General features: G+C 37.7%; 1 protein-coding gene across 8 annotated transcripts; it reads left to right on the forward strand.

The window, feature by feature from the left end:
* The first annotated feature begins 1,770 nt into the window (after positions 1–1,770).
* Positions 1,771–27,543, forward strand: MIER3 (MIER family member 3). Of its 8 annotated transcripts, none has more exons than XM_032213752.1 (14): positions 1,772–1,836; positions 9,881–9,958; positions 11,482–11,532; positions 13,409–13,554; positions 14,122–14,256; positions 16,467–16,587; positions 18,804–18,889; positions 19,268–19,340; positions 21,853–22,004; positions 22,836–22,917; positions 24,389–24,480; positions 26,589–26,716; positions 26,851–26,993; positions 27,084–27,543. In XM_032213752.1, the coding sequence occupies exons 1-14, from the start codon at positions 1,785–1,787 to the stop codon at positions 27,536–27,538; spliced, it is 1,794 nt and encodes a 597-aa protein (XP_032069643.1). In that variant the 5' UTR covers positions 1,772–1,784; the 3' UTR covers positions 27,539–27,543. The 8 variants fall into 8 exon arrangements, with proteins under 8 accessions (XP_032069646.1, XP_032069643.1, XP_032069644.1 ...); XM_032213758.1 differs by lacking the exon at positions 1,772–1,836 and adding an exon at positions 7,982–9,028 and having other exon boundaries at positions 26,851–27,005; XM_032213753.1 differs by lacking the exon at positions 11,482–11,532 and having other exon boundaries at positions 26,851–27,005.

Below are 27,543 nucleotides of genomic sequence, written 5' to 3' on the forward strand. Positions count from 1 at the left end.
GTATATATGTGTATATATGTGTATATATGTGTATATATGTGTATATATGTGTATATATGTGTATGTATGTATGTATGTATGTATGTATGTATAGATAGATAGATAGATAGATAGATAGATAGATAGATAAATAGCACTTATATACCACTTCACAGTGCTTTACAGCCCTCTCTAAGCGGTGTACAGAGTTAGCATATTGCCCCAACAATCTGGGCCCTCCCTTTAATGACCCTGGAAGGAAGGAACCTTGAGTCAACCTTGAAATGTTGAGAATTGAACTATCGAACTGCTGGCAGCTGGCAGTCAGCAGAAGTAGCCTGCAATACTGCATTCTAACCACTGCTTCGCCACAGCTTTTGGTATATGCAAAGTACAATCTAGTTCACAATGCTGGACTAAACAAGTTTGTTGGTTGGAATAATCCAGCAGCATTCTTGTTACATTCCTTCTTCAAAGGTAGTGTGAAAGATGCTGGGATGTTTCAGTTGTAATATATACTGCAGCAAAATGAGCATCTCATCCATAATGTCATAAATGTACCAGGTCTGGACTTTCCTGATGGAGAATCCAAAAGTCTCTGCCACATCAAGAATCGGGAGGGGAGGGGGATTACCAGGTGCAGGAGACTTTGACCTAGAATCAAGAACCTAGAGCCAGGATGGTGAACATATGGCACGCGTGCCACAGGTGGCACGCAGAGCCATTTCTCAGGGCATGCAAGGCATTGCCCTGTCAGCTGGCCAGCGCGCAGGCCATTTTTCGCCCTCCCCAGATTCCTATAAAGCTTCTGGAGCCTGGGGAAGGCGAAAAAAGCATGCAAAAAATGGGCGGGGGAGAAGTGCCTGTCATGCGCACATGCGGGCTGGGGGGCTCACACATTGCATTATGAGTCTGGCACACCCACACACAGCCCCCCTGCGCTCCCCTCGTTTATGGCACGCAAACCAAAAAAGGAGACCATCCTATTTACTAAAAGTTCTAATAGTTACAAACTCATCAAGAAAGATTTTTAAATACCTGTGGAAAAGTAGGGAGGTAACTGATGATGATTAAATAGTCTTCTCCCCTAGTCTGCTCCTGTTTTCCTACCATCTTTTCACTCTCATGTCTGATGTATTGTTAGAAACTTGATCACTCCCAATTTTTTTTGTGAATCTTCGGTTAACCAAAAACATATTTCCTTAAATGTAGGTTTGCATTTTCCCATCATGATTCTCCAGACAGCTGGCTTTGCCTGTAAGAAAAAATATGGTCCTTGGGTTTCATACATTACCTCAAGAATGTTGGCTGTATTTTGTACACCTGCTACCCAATCCAGGAGAGTATCTACATACATTAGAAAGATGTATTCTCTTTCTGCGTATAATAGAAAGATGTTCAGAAAAGAGCAGCAACTTGATATTTATCATGTGTGGGAAGTGAAATGTGTTTAGCTGACTTTTTTTTTTTTTTTGCCTGCAACTAGTGATAAAAGTTTTTGCTAGATAGCAGATAAATTCACACAAACGAAAAAGAGAGGCAGGGCATTTCAAACTGCATAGCCCGCAGTTTTATTGGTGTTGAGGTTTATTTTCCTCCAACCTTTGAATGCATTTTTTCCAAGACATTTTCCCAAGAAAATCCCTTTTCCCCACTGCCGACCAAGTTCTTTGTAGAAACGCGCGCAACTTCCTGTTAAAAGACACCCCCCCTCCCGCCCCAGAAGTTTCTCGGCTCTGCCGGGCGTTCCTTCACGTTCCCCCTTGCAACCAGCTGGCAGGGGACTTTCGCTTTCATTTCCCAGGATGCAAACCCGCGGCGCTGCAGAGAAGCAGAAGAGAAAGCGGGGAAAAGACCGTAAGTTTCTCCAAGTATGAAAGTGGAAGCAAAACCTGGGGTTGCGGGGGGGGGGGATTAAATACTTTAGCAGAAGGAGAATCAAGGGTGGGTTTAGAGAACCCACCGATCTCTCCCCTTCCTCTTGTTTCGGAGAGGTTACGGCGCCGGAGGAAGAAAAGGGGTCTTTAGAGATGAGCGGAAGGAGATTCGGAACCTGACGGATCCAGCCCTGACGCAAGAAAGGGCGCCTCCCCCCCCCCCCTATTTTTGATAGATCAGAAGGTGAGAGGGAAACAAAGAAGCCCCATCATAAACTTCAACCACTCAGAAGGGTTTCAAGCCATTGTTAACGGGTGAATCTTACGCGCCGCGCCAAAGATATACAGTATATAGTGCGTTTGTTCTCAATGAACGAAGGCGAGAGAGGCCTGTTCTAAACTTTATGGTTCGGAATGGACAGGTCCAAGGCCCCTTCCTCCCCCCGCTCCCCGGAAGCAGGTCTCGAGCGTCCTTCGGATCGGGCGCCGTCCGGACCCGAGAAGAGATGGTGTCCGTCGCGGGTACGCACTGGGAAAAGGGGTTGCGCAATTTAGCTAGGGTTTGGAAAGCGAGATTAGTAACCTAGCATTCCATTCCATCCAGTAGCTTTTAAAACGGTATTTTCTTTTGGGGATTGGTTGGTTAGTTTTAAAGGAGGGCGGGGGGGCGCCTTTATTGTCTCTATTTGGACCCGAGGATCTGGCACAGAATGACAGAATGAAACTTTTCCGCTGACTTTCATATTGGCGACGAAAACTGGGCTGCTAAATGGCGCCTGTAAAAAGGGTTGCGTTCCAGTGGGCGAAGCTTTTCATTTACAGCCCGCATTTCCGGTGTCCTTGCCTATTTTAAGAGAGTCATCCTATTGGAAAGTAACATGGGATTTAACAATCCAGCATTTACTATAGTCCGATGTTTCTCACCTTCTGCGACAAAGATGTGTGGGCTTGAAACTCACAGAATCCTCCAGCCAGCATGCAATGGAATTCTGGGACATGAAGTCCCTGCATCTTAAAATTGCTGAGGATTTATAGTTCAACCATTCTTGTGAGATTAGAAATACCAGGGATTAAAAACTTCCAGCACTTCTTAAGTGAAAGTCTAAAACTAGCTGTTCCCTGGATGTTGCATTTTATTTCCCATAATCTGGAATGTACCCTCTGCTTTTGTGCTTTATTTAAATCACTACTTTCTGCTGGTTTCTTGAGTCTTTCTAATCCAAAAATATGTTATGCACTGGAGTGTCAAAGAATTAGTTTTATATGTCAACCTACACTAATGATGTAACATGGTACTTCAATTAGCTGACAAATAACTTGATGTGCCAAGGTGTAGGCAGCTCAGAAAACATTTCACTCACATTATTTTGAAGTGTTTAACCTAGGTCAAACAAGTAACCGCAAGCTCCCAATACTTGTTGATATTCTGCATCCTATGTCAACAGTTTAGTAAGCTTACTATGAACAAGTACCAGTTTTGTTATGCTTATGCCATGACTTGTATGTATTCTAATTAAAAGGATGTTGTTATGCATTTAAAAGGGCCTTTCCATCAATCCCATGGTAATCCAAACTTAAACCCAATATGGATAGAGAGGTTAATAATGACTATTTGTGAGGTTTTTGTTCTCCTGGAGAATTTGAAGAAATAACATTTATAGTATCCATCAGAGAAGCCACAGATGTTTGGAAATGGAAATCCGTTACTAATGAAAGCTCTTAAAATTTAAAAAAACAAACAACTAATTTTAGCTATGTTAAATTGCATTAGTTCTTGAATTCAGAAGATGGCTTAAACACTACAATCTCCTTTGAGTTAAACACAAATACTGGTAACTTGATTAATGTATTTATGTTGTTTTCTTAAAGTATGGAAGCAGTTCCCTATTCTAGGATTTCTTTTGACTTCTTGGTTTAGGGTAGAAATTAGAATTATAGTCCAAGTACTAATAAACCTCCATTTGCTTAAATATTTCTGCTCAGTTAAGGCAGCTAAGTGTTTTTCCCTTATTGGACAGAAAAGGGAGAGATGATGAAAAGGATTGAGTTGGAAAACACAAACTCATTATTCATCTCTTTCCTCTTTTTGTATTGGCCAGTATTCTGAATAATTGACATTTCTACAAATCTTTATTACATGAACCAAGAGCTCATTGCTGAAGGAATAGGAAGTTAACTCTCTTCTTAAGTTTCAAATGATTTCCATCTACATCAAATGAAGGTGTTTACACTCCATTAAACTGGAATGCAAAGGAGTTAGGCAACTGCTGTACCATGAGGTTTGAAACTTAGAATGTGTAATGGACAGAGAACAGACTTGACAAGGACAAGAAGTTTTTCTTTACAGCTGTACCTTAGGAATCCCAGGAGGATTATTTCTACCTTCCTCCCTATTAAGAAAATGAATTATAATTCTTCCCAGATTTAAATAAGTCTATGACTGAAGTACATGTATGTATAAACAAATGGATTCCATATACTATATGTGTTTATGCTGATATGTGTATACACATTCAAAGATAATGACTATTATTTACTCAGAAGCAAAGTACATCTTACCAAGATAGATGAAAATGTTTTGAGGTGGCCTGTTAGCAGGGTTGGTTTGCCATCCATCTATTAACCTGATGGGCAATTGCAATGTACCAACTCATTCTTCTTTCCCTTTTCTTGCTTGAAAGTAATTGTCTCACTATGATTTTCTTATTCTTAAGTAGCTACACCTTCTCTGGACAGTATCCAAGCATCTCCTTGCCAAAGAGGCCAAATTGGCTGTCTCCTCTGCTCTCTTGGCTAGTGATACGCATTTCTGTTATTGGCAGATAAATTGGCTAAATAATCTTTTTAGCCTTTTAGGATATGATTGTGTGCTATGTTCAACAGCCATGGGGTTCTCTAAGAGCATTTGGAGATTGCTCACTCCTATAGTAGGAAAACTATAAAATACAGAAACAATTTCAGCTAGCAATTTCTATTGTGAAGAACATAGTGAGAAATGGAAGTTAAACGGAACTGCCAAAGACAAAACCTGAAAGACCCAAGAAGAAGGAAAAATTGGCTAGAACTGCCTAAAAACTAGTCAGTTTGGCAAAACAGAACTCACAAATCACTGCAAGCTACCCACTGAAAAGCTTAACTGACGGTGGAGTAGTTTTCTGCAAGTCTACAGCACAGCAATTTTTTTACAACAATGATTTGCATTGAATGTTTCTCAGAAGGAAACCTTTCTTCCTCTCTTTCCATTGTATCACAAAACTCATTGTCTAGGCTCTAGAGTATGCAGTAGAAAACTGAAATGTTTGGAACAAAGTGCTTGGACTGATGAGTTAAAAGAGATAGGCCACAATCACATACATTTGGAGAAAAAAAGCCAACCATCAAGCACCAGAGTGGTTCTATTATTCTTTGTGGTTGTAGGGCAGCACAGAAGATACTATACAAATGGTAGGAAGAATGGATTCAGTTAAATGACAGCATGTCCTAGAAGCTAAGATCTATATTCATTGAACAAACTGGAGCTGAAAAGATGCAGATATTTCGGTAACACTCCAAATCTCAACAAATCAACCACGAATTACAAGAAAGAAAAATAATGGTCTTGGTGCAGTATAGCCTCCACAGTTCCCAGTCTAGAATATTACAAAAAGTCCTCTTGTGAGATGGACATCTGTATACATGTAATTGATTGATCAATAAACAAATAAATAAAAATATAGTAAAAGCAAAAGGCTTAATATCTCTGAGCCAGAAGAATTATACCAAGAACAAGAGAGGAAGAAAATCTAAATATAGCAATAGAAAGACTTGATCACCAGGAGCAGAAAACACTTGGAAGATTTATTTTTGTCAAGGGAAGAATTAAAAAGTGAGAGAATTTAAGCATATGTACCTATCCACTGTTTTCTAATTCTGAATCTGTAAACAACTACTCATATAGAGTAAACTAGTATTCACATTTATAGAAATATGCAATGTATAAATAACTTTATACCATGTAGATGTGTCTACATCCATTCATTTACAGATTCATTAAAACACACATATTTGAAAATGGTGCCTAAAATTTCATATGCAACTATCTATATGCCCATTATCTACATTATTTTGATCCAGTGACATATCTGGATAAACTACGAAGTCAAGATTTTCATGTTTCATAAAGTTATTTTGGGAATTTGAAGAGTGCATTGGATTCAGGTGAACTCTGAGCTGAATGGCTGTATTGCATCATTATTTAGTAAAACGAAACCAGGATCTCAAGTGAAGCACCCAACATGAAGATTTTGAGTACTGCATAGGGAAAGTCAGTGTGTCTGGGATTAATACTACCTTTCCTTCTAATTAGCTAGTGAGTTATCACATTACAGGGGAAATGGGCAACCTAAAAATTTAATAAAATAATAAAATAAATTGTTCAAAATGTTTACATACACAATTGCATTGTAATCTGTTTAATAAGTTATGTTTATTATAGAGATCCAAAATCTGTAGTTTCCCATCACTTCCATTGTGCTTTTAGACTGGGGTTTCAAGGAGCTCCTGTGAAAATACATTAGGCAACTATTCTGTCTTTTCTTCCTCAATTTTTGTGGAAAGAAAAAAATACCATACTCTGGTGAAAATAAAAATGTAGAGGAATAAACAGAATATTCAATGAGCAGAACTACAAGGATATGTGATGTCCCCTTGGTTGCTTAACACGCTAATGGATAAATATATAAGGAATATTTGTGTTGATGTCAGAAGTGTATTGGCTGGGAACAGGAATTCACATATGCTTTTGTGTACAGATAATGCTGAATTGTTGACTGAGAACCTGAAAGACCTGCAATGAATATTAGAGGAAGTGTATGACACAGCAAGGAATAGGATCTGAAAATGACTGTCAAAAATATAGGTAGCTGTGTCTGACAGGGAAAATAGCATTATTACAAGTTATATATAAATGGTAAAACAAGTAGAGTAAATAGATGAATTCGTGTATTTTGGAAAAATATTGAGAAAAAATAGGAAATGGAAGAAGAAATGTTGAATGTGTAAATTCTGGAAGAATGATAGTGGTTAATATTCAGCCTGTTGGCAATGAAGAACATTTTTTGAAAGAAGCAAAAATATCTTCATAGAGTGGCTTCTATCGATTGTTAAATGGAAATGAGGTGGATAAGTTAAGAGAATCATAACAATCCATTGATTTCAGTGGAAATAGGATACTTCAATATAAGTAGGCAAACAAAAAGAGAAGGGTCAAAAATAACTAAGTACTCTGAGTTGAATGTGGATCGGTACAGAAGGACATGAATGACCAGTATGAAAGAAGTATACTGAAGGGGTATGGTCAGAAAGAATGAGGAGTGAAATGTAGAACAAATATATGGAGGAATAATAAATGAGTTAAGAATAACGAGAAAGCCATCCTTTGATGGATTTGATGAGATGAGGGAGAGAGAGAGAATGATGTGGAAATTAAGGCATCAGAATAGAAACCTCTGGACCGTGGTCTAGGCCACAAACCTTGGATGGCTATGGGCCAGGCACATTCTCTTAGCCCTAGAAGGAGGCAATGGCAAATCACTTCTGAAATCTTGCCAAGAAAATAGTCGATACTAATTCAAAGACACCCACAAAAAGAAAACAGGAGATTTGAAGTGTGAAAAAAACCCAATATATATGAGCAGTATATGGATGAGGTTAAACTAATTATAACTTGCAAGTATTGAAAAGTATGGAGAAATAAGTATGGTGTTTGTGTACACTACTACTGTATTGGCTACATTTTCATTCCTTTTCATATTCTTTTCCCACACTCTATATAATGTTGCTTACCTTGAAATGGAAAAGTCTAATGATTATGTATGTATGCATATATTTCATCTGAGAAAATGGAGTATATTGAATATGGAAATCAGCCAGCTGTCTTATGCATATTTATTTGAAAATAACTTATGCATCCCGCTACAACCTAGCTATATCATTTGGCAACAAGTATTAATCCAGCAGAATTTAAGATATTTCTAGATAACACTTTTATTATGTATTTAAACAGTTTTTACCAGCAATTCCTTCCTCATCTCTTATTTGTTCAAAGTTGTTTGGAGGCATATAAAACAACGATTAATTAATCTAACTACTTTCATTGGTGCCTGCCAAAGAAGGCTCTTAGCCCAATCTGTCAGAATATATTGTGTGCATCTATTCTATTATTTCTTAATAATTTTTTTGTGGGGAAAAATACGAATGGGGAAAATACAAGAGGGTTCTAAGTGGAAAATGATGACCCCCTACTTTTCTGGTAAAAGTCCCATCAGTGAAGCAACCGTAATAAAAAAAAAAGCTGAAAATTAACTTTTAAAAACTTGTTAGATTGGTGAACCCAGGGATCCCTGTGGCCAAACCCTCTCTCTTCTCGAAGTCTGTAGCCAAGAATTAATGGCTGAGCGTCTGGCATCATCCTCAGCCACAGCGCGATTGGTTTAGTAGCGACACTGGGATGGACGAACGCGTTACCAGTAGGCTCGGGAGATGCTTGGAAAACATTGCGAGTTAGCACCGCTTTCCCGGAGATCCTCGCCTCAACTAGAGGCGGCGTTCAGGCGTCTGTCGGAGACCTATAATGTGGGGAACCCCACAGTGGCCAGGCGGCTAGTGGCGACGGCCCAAACGGCCCCTTCCAACTGTTGTCGCTGCAGCTACTCGGTGCTGCTATCTAAGCAAATCGCGGCCAGGCGTTTTCAGCGCGGTGCTCGAACTACCGTGCCGGCCCGACCAGGTGGACTAGTCCCGTGGGGACCCTTCCCTCCCGCTGCCGCGGTTCTTTTATCCCGGCGCTTAAGAGAGGTCCCATCAAACTTCGCGAATGAGGCGAAGGCTTCATCCCCATGGCCGGACTGCGAGCGGGGAGTTCCCATCCACCTTCCCCTTTCCTTTCCTTCCTCCCGGCGTTCCTCCGGGGCTGCGGCGTAGCCAAAGTCTCCGGCAGGATGGACGGAGCATCGGCGCCCTTTTCTCCGCCTCTACCCCGCCGCCCGGCAAGGCAGGGAGGCCGCTTTCTTCCCCGCTCCTTCCCCACCCGGCTGTAGCCCCAGTCCCGGCCGGGCTGCCATTGGCTTAGCGGCCCCATCCGGGCATTTGGCGCATCGCTGCTGCTCAGCCCGAGCGCTCCCAATATGGCGGAGGTGAGTGGGGAAAGCGGGTAGGGGCGCTGGGGTCCGGCCGGTTCCTGGTCGAATTTCGCGGCAGGGCGGCCCCTTCAGGCCGCTCCGGCACCCCCATAACTCCCTCCCGGGGGTCGGAGCCCTAGCAAAGAGGTCTTGGGGGGCGGCTGGGGGCTCCTCAGGCTACTTGAAGCGGAGAAGCGCAGCCTAAGCGACTAGGCCGCGGCTGCCTCCGTCCGTCCGTCGGTCCGTCTGCCTATAGCTGTCTGCTGAGCGCTCTACCGGTCTCCACCCACAGTCCCGGGGCCGGGAGCGGAGAGGTCTCTTTTCTCTGGTTCCGCGGCGGGTCGGAATCCGGGATGGAGACGGTTTGGCTGGGGTGAGATGAGGAGGGAGGCGACGGAGCGGTGAGATTCTCCGACGGGCAGCCCGGATCTTTTGGTCTCTCCTTCTTAAGCTGCCCCTGTCACCTCTCGGGCGGGCCCTGCCGGGATGGGACGAGTGTCAAGGCCCGGGTCTCGCGTCGGGGACGAGGCGGAGGAGTTGGGAAAAGAGGAAGGTTGGAAGGAGAGAGACAACTTGGGGGCTGAATGCGGAGGAAAAAGGAGGCGAGAAGAGGGAGCGGTGGGGGTGCGGGTGGGGGGGAAGCGATGGAGGGATGCTGAGAGGCGAAGGAGGGGAAAGAAAGAAGTTAGAGGGAGAAATGGGGGGGGGAAAGGTGGGGAAGTGTGTATGTCTAAGAGAAAGAGAGATTGAATAATTAGGAGGGGTTGCCTTAACATTTCCCTTTTATAAGACCACTTTTTCCAAGTCTCTCTGGCCAAGCTATTTGTAATCTATTTTTCCCCCTCCCTCTCTCATTGCTTGTTCCAGGCTTCCTTTGGGAGTTCGAGCCCAGGTTTGTCCTGTTCAGTTCCTTCTTCTGTGATTCCAGCAGTGGGAAGCTTTTGGGTACGGCTAAGGGCCCGAGTACAGGCACATCTATCAAAGATGTTTTATGTGTTTTCTTGATGATGTTAAAATGATTACTTCCTTCTTCATTGTCTGTAGTTCATGCTCAGTTGTTTTATCCTAAAATCACCTGTTTGGTTCTTATTGAAAGTATGAAGCTCTTTGCAGAGGCATTCTGCCCTATAGAAATTCTTGTGATCAGTTTCAAATTGTTCTGTTTGATTTTCCAAACATTTATTGAATATGCAAGAAGCTTCAATTTAAAAAATTGCTGAATAAAAATGTATGTTGCTTCAGTGATCTGCAGACCTCCTGCTATTTTATTAAGCATGATATGAAGCATGCTTATTTGGAAGTAAACCATTTTCATTAATTTGTATTTTGCAACATAAGTGAAAATCACAGTCTTGATTACCATATTTTCAGAAGTAAATTGGACTTACTATAAGATTGTTAATATGGGCTTTAGACCCTCTAACAGTGCATTATTTTATTGGTACAAAGAAAAATAATACAATAAAAGTAGGGAATGAGAACTGATTAGCAGTTTTCTGTTCACTTAGTAGAAATTTGTCATTTTTGTGTGTCCTTCAACCCTATATACTTCCCCAATCCTCTTCCAGAAGTTCTGTCAACTCTTTGGAGTATGTTTAGGGAACAAAGTTGCAGGAATAGTGGGATGCTCAGCTAATATATGCTGTTCCTTCAAAGGAAAATAAAAGCAAGTATAATCGTATTTGGAAGTAAGTTTCATTGATGATAATGGGACCCAACCATTCCTGGCTAGAATAGATTGTATGTATTCCTTAATTGTGTATATTGCCTTAAGGAAAGTTCCATTGCATTTTGAAGCATTCATCCTTGATCATAATGCTTCTTTAGTTTTAAGCAATAATATTAATTTCTTTCTTTACAGGATGTTAATGAACTAAATAGAAATATAACTTTATGAGAAATAAAAGCGAAGTTATTTTTGTCAGTGAAAATAAAGTGCAATATATTAACTTGTAATAAAATCAAAATTAAAACTATCAGATAATGACAACATATAAAATGTATGAAGTGTCTTATAACACGCCTTTGATCAACTTGTTACACAGTACATTATATTTTAAAATATTAACTAATTTGACAATGTTTCTGGGTATAATTTTGAAATTAGCCCCTTTGAATTTAGGATAAATTCTGAGTAGAACTATGTTATCAAGGTCTTCTTCCTTAAATATATATATATATATTTAATAATACATGTAATATGTAAATATAAAACCATTTCAAAAGTATCTCAAATACATTTTTCAGAAAAAATGGTAAAACATCTTTCTACTGTAACTATAGTGCAGTGCTACACTAGAAATCTGATGTCTGGCACAAGTTTGGATGGGTAAGATTCCCTCCACTTGCTAAGTATGATACTAAGTATGCTTATTTGGAAGTAAGTTCACTACAGTTCAATAGGACTTTCTTTATGGGAAATGAGTTGAAAATTCCAGCTTTTTTAACTTGATCACCATGTTTTTCAGAAGTAAATCCACCTGATTGGATTGATAAGGTCCCCACGATGGCTCACAACAGTAAGCACAGCCTTGCAAAAACAATGTGATAGATCTGTTGCTGTGTTCCAAATATTGGCCATTTGTCTAAAATCAGTCTTGGATTCTCTGAATCCAAAGCTGGTTTATTTCCCAAAATGGCCCTGTAGATCAAGCCAATCAACTACATCTGCTTGACGGTAGCCTTGTTATCATCCATTTAGCAGACTGAGGAAGTGACACATGATACCCATGTTTACTCCCCTTCCTTTAAAATTCATCTTTGGAACTGTGATATCACTTTTTTAGGGAGTAAGCTTCATGAAATCATTATGGTTTGCTCTGATAAAGGCAGGCATAGGTTTATATTAACTTTATAATAATGATCCAATTTTATTGTAACTTAAGATTTTTCCATCTTATTTACAGTATAAATTTTATTTAAGATTAATATTCATTCTAAGAATCATTTTAAAAAAACAGTGAGCAAAATCAGCTAAAGTTAAGCATGATTGATTGCATTAATTTTATGTTTTCAATCAAGAATAAAGGCACTTTATAATGCTTAAACTCTTGAAATTTTATTATTAAATGTCACATTTTTGTCATAATCATTTCTATCATGATTGAACATATTTTATTAATTTGAATAAACAACTGTTAAGTGCCATACATAATCATTTTCAAAGAAAGAACATTCCAAAAATAAAATAAGCTGTTTTATATTTTATGTACATTACTGAAAATTACAGCTTGTTTAGATGGTTAATTTTGACAGTTTCGGGTAAATAACATACATTTTATGTCCAAGTGCAAATACTTTTCTTTAATGGAAATGTATAATTTGAAGGCATTCTGTTAACTTCCAACGTACTAAAAACAAAAATCAAAGATTCACCCGAGTCCAGCTGACTCCTGAGGGTTGTAAGAGCCCATCCATGCTACATTCCTGGCAACAGGATGGAATTTGGTTGCTATTGCCTTTTTTCCTGACATTTTTCAACCTTCTTCTCTAGCTTACAGTCTTGAGCTTTCTTGGTGGTTTCCCATCCAAGTATAAACTCCGCTTATCTTTGTCAAAATCATCCATAATCAGCTAGGTATTTCTACCTGCCAATATGCATGATTTAAAAATTGCCATTCATTGTTAAAATATGTTTTTCTAAATCTGCAAAACAGTCTATAACCATCTTCCCAAAGGGATATTCTGAAGCCATTGGAGCAACATCTTCCACAATTCCTAGCAATTCAGGGTCTAAAAAATAATGCTTTGTATTGAGACGGTTCTATAAACACAATGAGTTGTAGAAACCAGTTCTAAAATTTTTAGGTAGCTTTAGGTCTTCCCTCAAAATGTATTAGCTTTAGAATTTGAACCATCTCTTCATTTTTTAGCATTCTGAAATAGTGCTATTTTCCTAATAACAGATTCTGTGAGCTTTCACATACAAACTATTATGCTTATAACTGTTTCAGCACATTCAGTAATCCATGAAATCAAAATCGAGTAGCTATGAAAATAATAGCTACATTGTATAGCTACAGTGGGTTTAGGACTGGTGTAGCTAATACTAGTACAGTATAAGTGCAAATATGATTATTTCAATTTTAGTGCTTTTGACAAAAGCTGTAATGAAATCATTCTACTATGCCCGTTGAATGTGTTTGCTCCAAGGAACTCCCTTCCTACTTAAGGTGGGCTAAAAGGCCGAATTATGAGCCTATAGAATTGTTTTAAAATAAGAAGCATTAATCTAATATTGTATTTGATTTACTCTGCAGAATCTACAGCCGTGCTTAAAATTCATGCCATGGTTGATACATGCTTGTTTGGGGCATTTAATTGTTGAATTTTGGTAATGTAAAATTTAAGATATTGGTACCTTTTGCTAAAGAGATTCAAATTATCTTTTTATAGTTGGCTCTTTATCTTCTGAGGATCATGACTTTGACCCTACAGCTGAAATGTTGGTACATGATTATGATGATGAAAGAACTCTGGAAGAGGAAGAAATGATGGATGAAGGCAAAAATTTCAGTTCTGAGATTGAAGACTTAGAAAAGGTAAGACTCCCCCTCCCGAAAGAATGCATCTAGAGGTTTGTTCTTAAACATCGTTTGAGAGTGCTGCATTCTACAACTTTTGTGGCAACTATGTACACCACTATAGTGATATAAATCAGTTCAAAAAATAATTTCTGGGAAATGCTATTTTAAAAATAACTGGAAAACCTATTTACATTAGCAATATAAATGAGGGAAAGTAATGTTAGTACGACTTCTTTTTGGAATGAAGTATTAGCTCCAAAGATAAATCTAATTATTATATAATTTGCATGTAATGAAACATTGATTGCTTTGTGGCACTGCCTTCAGCTCTCTTGTTTGTTAAGAGAATACTTTGTATTTCAATTTTAATGATGCACGCTAGATTGTAAATTAATAGTTCAAATTGTTAAGGGGATTATCACTTTCAATAAACAATGAAGCGTTAATAAATATTTTTACCAATAGCATAATTTCTTTTTAATTATTTAAGCTACTTTGTTCCTCAACATGTGTGCAAAATTATATTGTCTTCTACAAATGGCAATCTATTTTCTCTTTGTTTATTTATTTTAAAAAACTCAGGAAGGAAGCATGCCATTAGAAGATTTGCTAGCATTCTATGGCTATGAATCTACCATTCCTGTTATAGCAAGTTCCAGCGCAGATAGTTCCCCAAGCGAACTTGCAGATGAGCTTCCAGACATGACTTTGGATAAAGTAAGTAAGTTTATATGTTGCCCTAAAATGCAGGAGATTCCTAGCTTCTATTATTACCATGACTTCATTTCACTGAGAGATTACATTCTTTTATTATCTGACCATGAATCTGACATTGATTATTCCTTAAATTTCAGTGGGTTGTTATTCAACCCGTCGAAATTTTGCCATTTCCGCAAAAACGGTGGGACAAGTATGTGAACAAGCCTAGTTTTAAGTAGAATAGCAGAATTTAAAATGAAGAATGGATATATCTGTATTACTGTAAAGTTTTAAAAATGTATTACCAGTGCCCAGTTATTACAGCTTTGATGTAAACTTCTAGTAGGATACAATATGGCAAGTACATTAGTTGCTATTTTGTATAAGGTTTTTCTTTTCTTTTTGTAAAACAAGAAAAAGTTAAAAGCAGGTTTTGAAATATTGTTTGGGAAACTGGTGTTCCAACTGTCCATTAGCTAACAAAAATGTACATATGTATATAAATGTATTTAAAGTGTCTTGTCTATCTGTCTGTCTATCCATCTATCCACCTACCTACCCTACCTACTTACCTATCTACCTGCACACAAACATACAGAGAGAGAGAAAGAGAAGTAAAATTTTCAGGGAAATTAAAGTATTCTATATGGTGGAAGCAGGTATTTAATAGAAATTAATGCGGAGTTTTGAATGATTTCTTAAAAGTAGCTTCCTTAAAACATAACTAGAACAGGATGAAATTCACAGAAAAGTTCAACAGCTATAAAGAGATAAAGAATAAAAAAAATATTATGGATTAGAGGAAAGAATTTCAAATGAAACTTTACTTTCTAACTTTATAAAAATGCCCATATTTATTTTGTTTTGAAGCAAAAGGTAATAAACATTTGTAGTGAAAAGGATTCTAGATTGAGATAGTTATGTGACATTTTACTCAAAAGTAGATTTTGCCCAAAGGAAAAGAGTGATGACAAAAATTGGCTATAATTGATTTGGAGCTGATTGTTATTTAAGGTGTCGGGGGAAAAAGGTTAATTCACTGATACTTTTATTTTACATAAAAAGTATAGTCCTTAAACCAGCCACACAACCTTAACAATTCTTGCAGTTTCTAAAAATAGACAGGAAATACCGTATTTTTCGGAGTGTAAGAGGCACCTTTCCCCCCCCCCCCCAAAAGGGGGGGGAAATCTGGGTGCGTCTAATACACTGAATACAGCATTTGTGGCCCACAAAACCCCCACCCCATTTGCAAAAATGGATGTGCAGAGGGTTTGGGAGGCTTGCAAAATGCTCCTGGGGGCATGGGAGGACAAAATCAAGCAAAAAACAGGTCATTTTTGCCCCCCCCCCAGCTCCCAGAGACTCCACAAGCCTCCCAAACCTCTGCATGCCTTTTTTTGTGCAAAACACGAGGCATGCAGAGGCTTTGGGAGGTCTGCAGAGTGCAATCCCCCCCCCCCGCCCCCAGGAGCACTATATAAGCCACCTAAAGGCTATCCATGCACTTTTTTGGACAAAAAATGGGTTCGTTTTCACAAAAATGGGCCGGTTTTGGCTTGGTTTTGGCCACACCCGCTCCCCCCCCCCCCCCGGATCACTCTACAAGCCTCCTAAAGGCTATTCATGCCCTTTTTGTGAAAAAAGGGGCCCTGTTTTCGTGAAACATGGGCCGTTTTGGGGAGTTTGCAGAGTGCAAAAACTTTTTTTTTAAAAAAAATTGCCTCTTCAAAACCTTGGTGTGTCTTATACTCCAGTGCATCTTATACTCCGAAAAATATGGTAAATAGGCAAGTAGTTGAACTAAGGTTCTCTTTCAAGTTTTTTCTTCACAGATCAAGAAAACCAATGTAATCTGAATGTAGCATTACGTGATTGGAGAACAGACACATTAATCACTGAATCCAGTTCATCTCTCCTCATCCATTTAGTGCACTAGTATAAAATAGCACACTACTTTAATCAAACAGCATTACACATATTTTTTTCCACTTTTCTCATGTGGAGACAGAGTTTGTTAGAGGGTTTTGAATGAGGGATAAGGCATATTAGGGACTTTTGTCCTATTTCAATTAATGTGTTAATTTCAATATGGCACCTCAAGGTGAAAAATCATACTGAATTGCTTCCCCCCCCCCTTCCCGGATTGTTGTTGAATCAGAACTCAGCTTTATTAGTTAATTCTTCAAGACATGAATGATACTAATGATTGATTCTTTTGATTATAGGAGGAAATAGCCAAAGACCTTTTGTCAGGAGATGATGAAGAAACACAGTCTTCTGCTGATGATTTGACACCATCGGTTACTTCACATGAAACAACAGATTTTTTTCCTCGGCCTTTAAGATGTAAGGAAATATAATCAGTATCCCAAATTAGCTATATTAAAATTAGAGAGACTGTTAGTGATTTGTTTTGGTTTGAAGAACAAATTCTGCTGGATTTGTTGCATGTAAAAATAAAGTTAAGAATTTAATTGGCAGGGTTCTAACATGGTCCAGAGTGAAGCTAATCAAAAGGAAAGAACTACTCCTTTAGAGAATTATGATCCTATCTATGGTAACCAATAGTTCTGTGACAAGAAAACCATGCTGTTTACAAATGAATATCAACTGAACTTTTCTCTGGTTTTTCATCCAATTTCAGTCCTTTACAATACAATACAATAGCAGAGTTGGAAGGGACCTTGGAGATCTTCTAGTCCAACCCCCTTCCTAGGCAGGAAACCCTATATCGTTTCAGACAAATGGCTATCCAACATCTTCTTAAAGACTTCCAGTGTTGGGGCATTCACAACTTCTGGAGGCAAGCTGTTCCATTGATTAATTGTTCTAACTGTTAGGAAATTTCTCTTCAGTTCTAAGTTGCTTCTCTCCTTGATTAGTTTCCACCCATTTCTTCTTGTTCTACCCTCAGGTGCCTTGGAAAATAGTTTGACTCCCTCTTCTTTGTGGCAACCCCTGAGATATTGGAACATTGCTATCATTTCTCCCCTAGTTCTTCTTTTCATTAAACTAGACATACCCAGTTCCTGCAACTGTTCTTCATATGTTTTAGTGTCCAGTCCCCTAATCATCTTTGTTGCTCTTCACTGCACTCTTTCTAGAGTCTCCACATCTTTTCTACATCGTGGCGACCAAAACTGAATGCAGTATTCCAATTATTACAGTATTGCAGTCTCCATATTCTGATTCAAAACATCCAGATCATCTTTTACATGACCTGGATTGACAGTATATAATTTGGGTATTAACAGCATATTAATGACACCTCATCTTAAAGCAAAAAAGGATCTATTCTGATGATTTCATATGGATATTAAACAACATATGAGGTGACAATTGAGGTCTGCTATTCCACATTCAGGAACTATAGTTGCTTTGTCTCAAGACTACTGACTAGAATTGCCCACTCAGAAGTGGAATTAGTTTCAAATCTCAGATACCAAGCTTGGCACTATTGAATGCAGCCAGTAGGTCTGCATTTCCCCTACCAGTCTTGATGAAAGCCAACCAACAAAGCAGTCAATGCTATTTCTAATCTCTGACTGAGTTTGAATCCTGTTTAAAAGAGCTAGACAAGAGCTTTCTTTAGGATCTTCTCTAACAGTCCATACCATGTTCTCAACATCATTTCCTAAGAAATATTGGACGTAGCTAAACACAAGTCGTCTAATATGGCTAATATATTCCTTAAGAATAGGCAGCATCACAGCTTATCTCTGGGTACATTAATCACTTATTTGGGTTGTACAATCCCAGATCACATTGTCTCTGTAAACCCATTCATCTCACTTGGTTCTGCACATCCAGACTTTGACAAAAGAAAGCAATTGTACCTGGAAAGAAACAAATCTTAGAGAATGTGATGAAACTGTAAAGTAAATGTAATTTAGAAATGTAAGATTGCTATTAAAAGTATTGTTTAGCCAGAATGTTAGGGCTAGGATATTACATGAATTCATTCTGATAGGTGGAGTGCATGTTGGTATGCCCCAAGTAATTTGTGATTGGAATGCTGTGATTTTGTTTCTACCATTGTGAACTGCCTAGAGTTACATTTCTGCAAGTTAGGTGACCCTATAACTTGATAGATAGAAATGTAAGTGGAATGAATATTTGTTATTAGTTATTTTACTCTGGATTTTTTAGGTATTGATTTGCTAAAGCATATATAAGGTTGGGAAGGACAGGGCTTGCAATTTTGCTTACAGTCAAATGTATAATTCTATGGTGCAGGAATTAGGGGTTTGCAAAATGTTTCCTTTTCCAAAAGGGTTCTCACTACCCTGAAAGTATTTTGATGCTTTTAAAGCAATTTTGGAAGTGTGTAGAGACATAAACAGATGTTTTGAGCTCAGACAAGGGCCTCTTCTGTGTTTCCATCATTCACAGTCATCTGATTGGAATGATACAAAAATGTAGCTATGAAATAAAGAACTTAGCATTGAACATCGGAACATGTACAGAAGTTGGACATGATTTGATAGAGATGTTTTATTTCAGTATTACATTAAAAATATTAAAATAGTTGTCTGTTAACACTCCTTTTCTATTGTAAAAAGCAAACACTATCTGTGATGGTGATAAAGAATCTGATGGTGAAGATGTGGAAGTAGATACCGGTAATTCATCTGAAGATTTGCGAAAGGTAATTCTTAAAATGATTTATAGTAATATATAAATTTTTGTATGTGTTCTATAGACTTAAAGTATGTAAAGTCTGATATCAAGATGTATGTTGTAGAATTACATTTATTGCAGGTCTCAAAGTCTCCCAAATTGTATTTGCCTTTGAAAGTGTTTTACTTCCCCATTTCAACTGTAACCTAAAGAGTACGAGATCTGCCTGAGTGTATTGTTGCTAAAGGAGAATTTTGTTGTGATCCCAGTATGAGCCTGGAAATATTTGTGGGTATGGATCTTGAGAAAAAAAACAGTATTTGAATCCTGATCTTTTTGGTTCACAAATATATATCATCATAATGAGATATGTATGTTTACAGTACTATATTCTAATTTTTTTCAGGAAATAATGATTGGTTCACAATACCAGGCTGAAATACCACCTTTCTTAGGCAAAAGTTGCAATGATGAAAAAGGTAATTAATACTTTTTACTAAATTGTTAGCTTTTAAAATAATTGTTTAAAATATATTATTAATTAAAATAAAAATAAAAACATAAACAGATTTGAGTTCAAGATTGTGAGACATGGAATATTTGGTTGAGTTATCTTGAACTTAATTTATGAATTGTTTTTGAGTGTTTAAATGAAGTATGCTACAGAGTACTATACATATTCAAAAATTGCTAAGAATTACAGTGACCACATTTTAACAGGCCTGCTGAGGAGAGGGGTATCTGTTACTTCCAAGTATCTATTAAATGTGAAAGGATATGATTGTGTTTGTCATCTATATAATGGTGTGATTACATAGATGTTGCAAATGAGATATTAATTTATCTCATGTGTAATCTTATTACGTACAAGTTATAAATCACCATAAATGTGGTAAATTAAGATAAATTTAACTGCTGTGTCTGGATTACTACAGATGCAATAGACTTGTACATCCCATTTCAGAGTTATCTGGGTAGAAATGCAGTTTGCTGCATCTGGGATCTGCTAATTGAAATTTTAATTTATTCAGACATGATTACTACTTTAACATCTTTAGTCAGTCACAGGTCCCATTTCATGCTCTCCTTGACCTCTATCTGATGAATGGGAATATAGGGGAGTACACAATTTAAAATATTAGATAAATATGCAAAATACATGCTGACTCTGTAAACTGTTTAGAGAGGGCTGTAAAGCACTGTGAAGCGGTATATAAGTCTAAGTGCTATTGCTATACTATAAATGAGAATAAAGCTCTTCTTTACAATATAAGACTGAACATTCTTATCAATAAAAAGGCAGCAATTATAATTCCATTTATTTAGCTAACTGTTAATGGTATTTGGAGATGATTAAAATCCGAGGCTTTCTGGACTGTTCATAGATTAAATATTAGCATTTCAATCACACCCTAACAGTTGTCTTTCACATACATTGGACTACAGGCAGTCCTCAAATTACAATGGCATTTGAGATTGGAATTTCTGTTGCTAAGTGATGCAGTCATAAAGCATGATGTCACATGGCTGCATCCCTTAGCAATGACAATATCTGCAATCCCCATTGCTGTTGTTAAATTAGAATTGTCAAACATTAAGCAAGCTTCTCCTCTCAGCTTTCTGCTGGCTTTCAACAACCAAAGTCAGTGGGGAAGACAGCAGGAAGTTGCTGCTGCAGAGCTGGGGAGGAAACAAGGGGGTGAATTGCATAGAAAATAATTACATCGAATTTTTCTTCCTATATAATCAATTGTTCGTGCTTACATTGTTCTCTTTTTTTAGATAATCTTGTGGCAGACTTTCTACTGTCAACTTAAATAGTTGGTAATTATTCATTATAATAATCTAATACCATGTTTTCCTGAAAATAAGACCTCCCTGAATAATAAGTTCAATTGGGCTTTTGAGCGCATGTGCTAAAATAAGCCCTCCCTCAGAAATAAGCCCTCTCTGAAAATATTGCAACACAGCAACAGCCATGAGGTGACCACATTCATTGTTTCCTGCACTCAAAAATAATAAGACCTCCCCAAAAATAAGACCAAATGCTTATTTCGGGGATCAAAAGAAAATAAGACCCTGTCTTATTTTCGGGGAAACACGGTATTAAGTTGACAGTAGAAAGTCTGTAAGAGAAAAAAAAGATGCAGATTTCAACAATATGAGATGCTTAAACATTTGCATTAAAAACTGTATAGTTATTTTTTTAAATGCTGTTTTTAATATGTTATTAACCATATTATCTTACTTTAAATTTTAAAGATGCTACAGTTGATATTTCTGAAAAACAAATCTTAATAGTTTGTGGTAACATATATACTAAATAGCAGGAGTACAGGTAATTCTTGACTTACAGTTGACTTATGGTTCCTTTAGTGACTGTTCAAAGTTACAACAGCACTGAAAATGTGAGTTATGACTGTCAAAGTTATGACCTTTAGAGCATCCCCATGATCATGTGGTCAAAATTCAGATGATTGGCCAATGGTTCATATTTATGACTATTGCAGTGTCCCAAGGTCTTGTGAACACCTTTTGCGAATCTCTGACGAGCAAAGTCAATAGGGAAGTCAGATTTAGTTAACAACCGGGTTACTAACTTATCAACTGTAGTGATTCACTTAACAACTGTGCCAAGAAAGGTCATAAATTGGGGCAAAATTCGCTTAACTAATGTCTCGCTTAACAACAGAAATTTTAGGCTCCATTGTGGTCATAAGTCAAGGACTATCTGTATAATAATATAGCTCCTTAGAAAACAAGTGTGTGTATCCTTAAAGACATTGAAGAGATATGACAACAAATATCCCTAGAGGAAAATCACAACTGGATCTTTATCATGCCAGAGTGTAGGCCATAAAATGTTATAAATGATATAAATTGTATATTTCTTTGCATATATTACTCTCCAGTAATATGTGCAAAAAATTGCTGGGGGTTGCTGGATTACTGGGCACTTGGTCTCATCAATATTTGAATATATCTTAATAGCATATGAAAATGAGGACCAGCTACTTTGGCAACCTGATGTTATTTCAGAAAATAAAGTTAAAGAGTACCTTTTTGAAACTTCCGTAAGAACTGGAAATGAAAAAATAATTGGCAGAATTCCTGATGGAGTGCATACCCGGGACAATGAACAGGTATGTTTTAATCTTATCTCTGTACAATTTGCCAATTGAACTCTCTTTTTTTATGCTTAGGCATGCAAAAACAAATATGTTTCCTTTTTTTTCTATTTTTTTAAGTTAATATATTTCATACCTACTGTATATCACATCTTATTCTTTGGCTTTAAAACATTTGTCCATAAACAATGTATATAAAAGGATAAATTTACTTTGTTTATAGAAGGATTTAGTTCATTTTTGCTGCCCAGATGAGGTCCCAGATTGCTGGGGGAATATGCTGTAAACGGCTTAGAGAGTGCTATAAAGCACTATGAAGCGATATATAAGTCTAAGTGCTTTGCTATTGCTGCTGTTGTTTTGAAACAATGGAGATACAAGGAGATTCTGCCCAGAAGAGGGATGAAGGGGAAACTATATTCATTGATTTATCTTTTACCTAGGGGGCATCTCTCGCCCCTCGTACCCTGGTCACTCCATTTACATGGGAGGTTCATCTCATTGATTGCAGGAGGAAGACTTTGCCATTTTACCTTCTCTTAGTGATCTCTGGCAGTCTGTTCTGGAGAATGGAAGGAAGCTCCAAAACAGTGTAGAAAGTAGTGTTCACTAAGCTTCTTCCATAGTCTTTTACCACTAAGATCTTTCTGCTGGATCAGCAGCATTTAATGGCCGGAAGAGGTTTTGATCCAACTTAGTTAGTATCTATTTACACTGCACAATGTTTTATTTGAAGTGGCTAGATAACCTTGTAATAGAAACATTTGACTGACATGAGATTACAGCTGCTGGATTGTGTATGCTCCTTTTGACTGGTTAAACAAGAAATATTGCAATCTCTACTAGGCACTCTATGAACTCTTCAAGTGTAACCACAGTCTAAAGGAAGCTATTGAGAAATACTGTTCAAATGGAAAGACATCACAGGGTAAGTCCTCTATCAAGAGGTTTATACGTTCAATAATGTTAAATCATACAAGTGCAGACCTGGATTGTGATGACTGTTATTCAATACAGTTCCTCATGTTTTTGTAATACCAAAACAAATTGCAGCAAAGTAATCAGAGTGATTCAAGAGTAACAGCTGGACTATTCCACATACTTAGATAACTAAAGAAGGCATCTAGTCTCTTGGAAGATTCTGTTGCATAAGGTTAAAGTTCTGATCAGTAACTAGAATCAGTTACACTCAGGGTTGGGATTCAGCTGGTACGGACCGGTTCAGGCGAACCGGTAGTTCCAGCAACCAGTTGACCCTGCTCACCTGCCCCTGCACTAGTCTATCCTATATTTCCTTTGTTTGAAACCCAGCTGATAGGCGTGGCAGAGCGGATTGCTGAGCCTCAGCTGTTTTACTCACTGGGGCTGCAGTAAAGGGTAAGTTTTTGAGCTGTTTTCAAACGCACTGGGCGCGTGTGAAGCATGCGTGCGCAAAGCACACACTCAGCAAACCAGTTGTTACACCGGTTGAATCTTACCACTGGTTACACTTTTATAGACAAACATTCACCATTCTTTATCATTGTTGCAATACTAGTCAGATAACAAGAAAGAATGCTTGAAACAATGAAGTTGTATGAAATATATAGTTATGTATGCATGACCTCATCATTAGCCGTGAGTGTTTTTCCCTGCCTATTGAATTCCTGCTGCAATTGATGCAGGGGTGGGTTCCTGCCAGTTCTAACCTCTTCTATAGAAGAGGTTCCACAAATCTACAGTGCCGTTTAGAACCGGTTCCAATTCCCTCCCCCCACCAGTCCGCACATCATCAAGATGAAGAGCGAGAGGAGGAATTCTGGGAGTTGAAGTCCACAAGAATTAAAGCTGTCAAGTTTGAACACCCCTGGAGGTTTTTTTCTAAAGGGTTAGGGGTGCAAGGGTCTTGTAACTTGACAGCTTTAAGACTTGCATGCTTCAAATGCCAGAGTTTCTGAACCTACATTTTGGTTGCTAAGCAAGAGCGTTGTTAAGTGAGTTTCACCACATTTTACAAGTTAGCCACGCCCACCCTGTCACATGGCCGGCAAGCCACTCCCACCCTGTCACATGGCTGGCAAGCCACTCCCACAAAGCAGGCCACACCTACAGAAGAGGTTCTAAAAAAATTTGAAATCCACCACTGAATTGATGGAATATCATTTCTGCTTATGGCTTACTATTATTGGCTAAGTTCACACTATAGCCCAAGATAAACTACAGCTTACAAACCATAGTACCTTCCAAGCACAAGGTAAGCAAAAATCAAGTAAAACCACATTCTGGTTTAGATTGCTGCATGAACCAGTCTAGTTTGTTGAAAAGATTTTCTTTATTTTTCAAATGTTGGGACCAAATGCTTGCTGATTTGTCAAAATATCAAATCCTCACTAGTTTCTCTCTTTAATCTCCATCTTAAGATATGACCGCTTGGACAGAAGAAGAATGTAGAAACTTTGAACATGCACTTCTGATATATGGGAAAGATTTTCATCTTATACAAAAAGATAAGGTGAGCAGGTATAGAAATAATTTCTAAATGATAAAGTTGTTAACATTTGAGTAGTTGGTCAGAATATGTAAAACAACATAAAAGGCATATTTTTGTCAACCAGTTACTTGGTTTTTTTAAAAAAATTACAGTGTATTACTGTAGACATATTAGAGAAATATATAAACAGGGAAGGAAAAAGGGCAAACGAAGGGGATACAAGTGAGTAAATAAGGGATTTACAATTTTTATAGAGATTATAATTTACAAGTATATAATTAATTGAATTACCCATCTAGTAAATGAGCATGCCTCTTTATAAACTATTTTTACCTAGCTGCTATACTCATAAGCATGTTTTACTGTTTCCTACAAACATTATCACTTGAGGCTTTTTGAAAATAATTTTATTATGCAGAACTGATTAACAAAATGAAAGTATATTATGGATAGTATATCATTTGAAATATAGCCATTTTAAAAGGACCTTGAAAATTAATGTTATAAATAGACCAACTCCAAAAACATTCATTATATTGAAGAAATTGTCCTTTGATGTGGTTAGATCACTTCCTTGTCAACTGTGGATCATGAACATTCTGGACTTTGCAAGAGCAGTCGATCCATTAGATTTGTCTATGTAAGCTCCTAATGGATCCAAAGAGTTTTCAGAGGTTTGGGGATTTCCATGTTTTCTTGATCCAGTTAGATTCTGGTAACATTCAATCCTTGACTATTGTATTTCTCTGGATTGTCTCCCAGAATTGGGTATTAAAAGTACTCTTTCATTCCTACCTAAATGAGCAGTTCCAGTTGCAGGTCATGGTGAGGCAGAGCTCGTGTTCCTGGAGTACTAATGTGGAGTTTCTTGGAGTTGGATGCTGTCCCCCATGTTATCTATATATAAAAAAATTCATTCTCTGTCTCTCTCTCTCTTTCTCTCCCTCCCTCCCTCTCTGTCTCCATAGTTTTAAATATGGTTCATTGGATATCTTCATTCTTTTCTTCTTTATATGACATTATATCCTGACCATTTGAGTGTCCACAAATGGCCAGTATATAACATCATATAAACAAGAAAAGAAAGCACTACATTGTTAATAACTGCTTGTGTTCCAAATATTGAATAAACGTTCTGATCCAAATTCTGGAAGTCTGAGATTTAACCAAATCTATAAAGATATCCAATGAATCATATTTCAAACTATGAAGTTTATTAAAAGTATTTTTAAGAGATAAAATAATTATTTAAAAATTTAGATTTCCACCCTCACTTAGCATTGCTTTTATAAGAATTAAGTGCTTTGGACAAAATTCCAATTATCTGTCAAGCTTTTTTAAACATAGATTTTATTAGTAATTTATGCACTGTAAAATTCTGTATTGTATGTGCATACCACCAAACCACTCTGTAGGAATTTCTTGAACCCTATAGTCAGGGACAATTACACCTTTATTCAATTAAATAAGATGGTAATTGTTCTGATTTTGCCACTTAGTGTGTTATGAGTAGATTAAATGTATGAATACCAGAGTAAAATGAATCCATATTTAGAAGAGAGTAGTTTCTACTGTTAGCCATTAAAACATCAGGTTAAGGAAGAAGATAAAGACTGTATTAGAACATGCTGTAACAAACTTAAAATACATGGAGAGAAAACCGCCATTTTAAGTTACAGGTAGTCTTCAATTTATGATCACAATTCAGAGCAGAATCTCAGTGCCTGAGCAAGCAGTCTTTAAGTGATGCATCATGACTACTCCCTTGGCTCTTCTAGTTGCAGTTGTTAAGTGACCTTGTGGGTCTTAAGTTGGTAGAATTTAAGGTAAGGAGAATGGGGGTGCATAGGGGAAGCCCATGTGTACTGCACATGAAATCAGGAGTGTGCTGCAGTCCTTTTGAACAGCTGCTGAACAAATGGTCATAGGTTGAGGACTACCTGTAGTAAACTCATTCTCTGTTTCTATGCTAACAGCTGATAAGATATTTGCAGAACTATCATACTGGAATCAAACTAGTAATTTATACTTTTCCAAGTATTAACAATTTGCCAAGTATTTTATCATTTGGACTCCTTCTCCATAAGAATTTACCACAAATATTAAGGCTATTTTTTTCCTGTCTTTAGGTGAGAACCAGGACAGTTGCTGAATGTGTAGCATTTTATTACATGTGGAAGAAATCTGAACGATATGATTACTTTGCTCAACAAACAAGATTTGGAAAAAAGAGGTACAACCACCATCCTGGAGTCACGTAAGTTGAAAAACTTTGGAAGAACATTTGTGCTTAATATCTTATTTAGGATGTCCCACAATTAATAGTAGTTCATCATTATGCTTTCCAAATGGACTTTGTTGAATAACCTCTCTATGATCATTTTCTTGCAGGGACTACATGGATCGGTTGGTAGATGAAGCAGAAGCTTTAGGTGGTGCAGTTTCTTCAGCCATAATATCAAATAATAGACTAGAGCCCATTCCTGATCAACAACTAGGCCTCCTGAATTCAATCACTGCCAATGATTTGACAGGTAAATTAAAAGGTAAATTAGAAAAGCTTAGTATGACTATAGGTCGGGGAAATGGTTACATCTTGTATAACATCTTTTTCTGTCTTCCAGCACTGACCAACAGCGTAGCTACAGTCTGCCATTCTACAGATGTGAACTCAGAAGACGCCTTCCCACCTCTGGACAGTTTGCCCCGAACAGCAGTTAATCATGTGCCTGTCGTAACAGAAGATTTGCTTAACTTGCCTAGTAATGGCGAAAGTGATTGTTTTAATTTATTTGAGACTGGATTTTATCATTCTGAATTAAACACCATGAACATGTGCAGTGAAGAATCGGAAAGGCCTGCCAAGAGATTGAAAATGGGAATTGCGGTCCCAGAATCCTTCATGAATGAAGTTTCGGTGAATAACTTGGCTGTTGATTTTGAGAATCATACACATCATATTACTAGTGCCAAAATGGCGGTCTCGGTAGCTGACTTCAGCAGTCTATCGGCAAATGAGACAAATGGCTTTATCAGTGCCCATGCGTTACACCAGCACACGGCCCTCCATTCAGAATGAATTCA

Source organism: Thamnophis elegans, chromosome 3, assembly GCF_009769535.1.
Source record: "Thamnophis elegans isolate rThaEle1 chromosome 3, rThaEle1.pri, whole genome shotgun sequence".
NCBI lineage: Eukaryota > Metazoa > Chordata > Lepidosauria > Squamata > Colubridae > Thamnophis > Thamnophis elegans.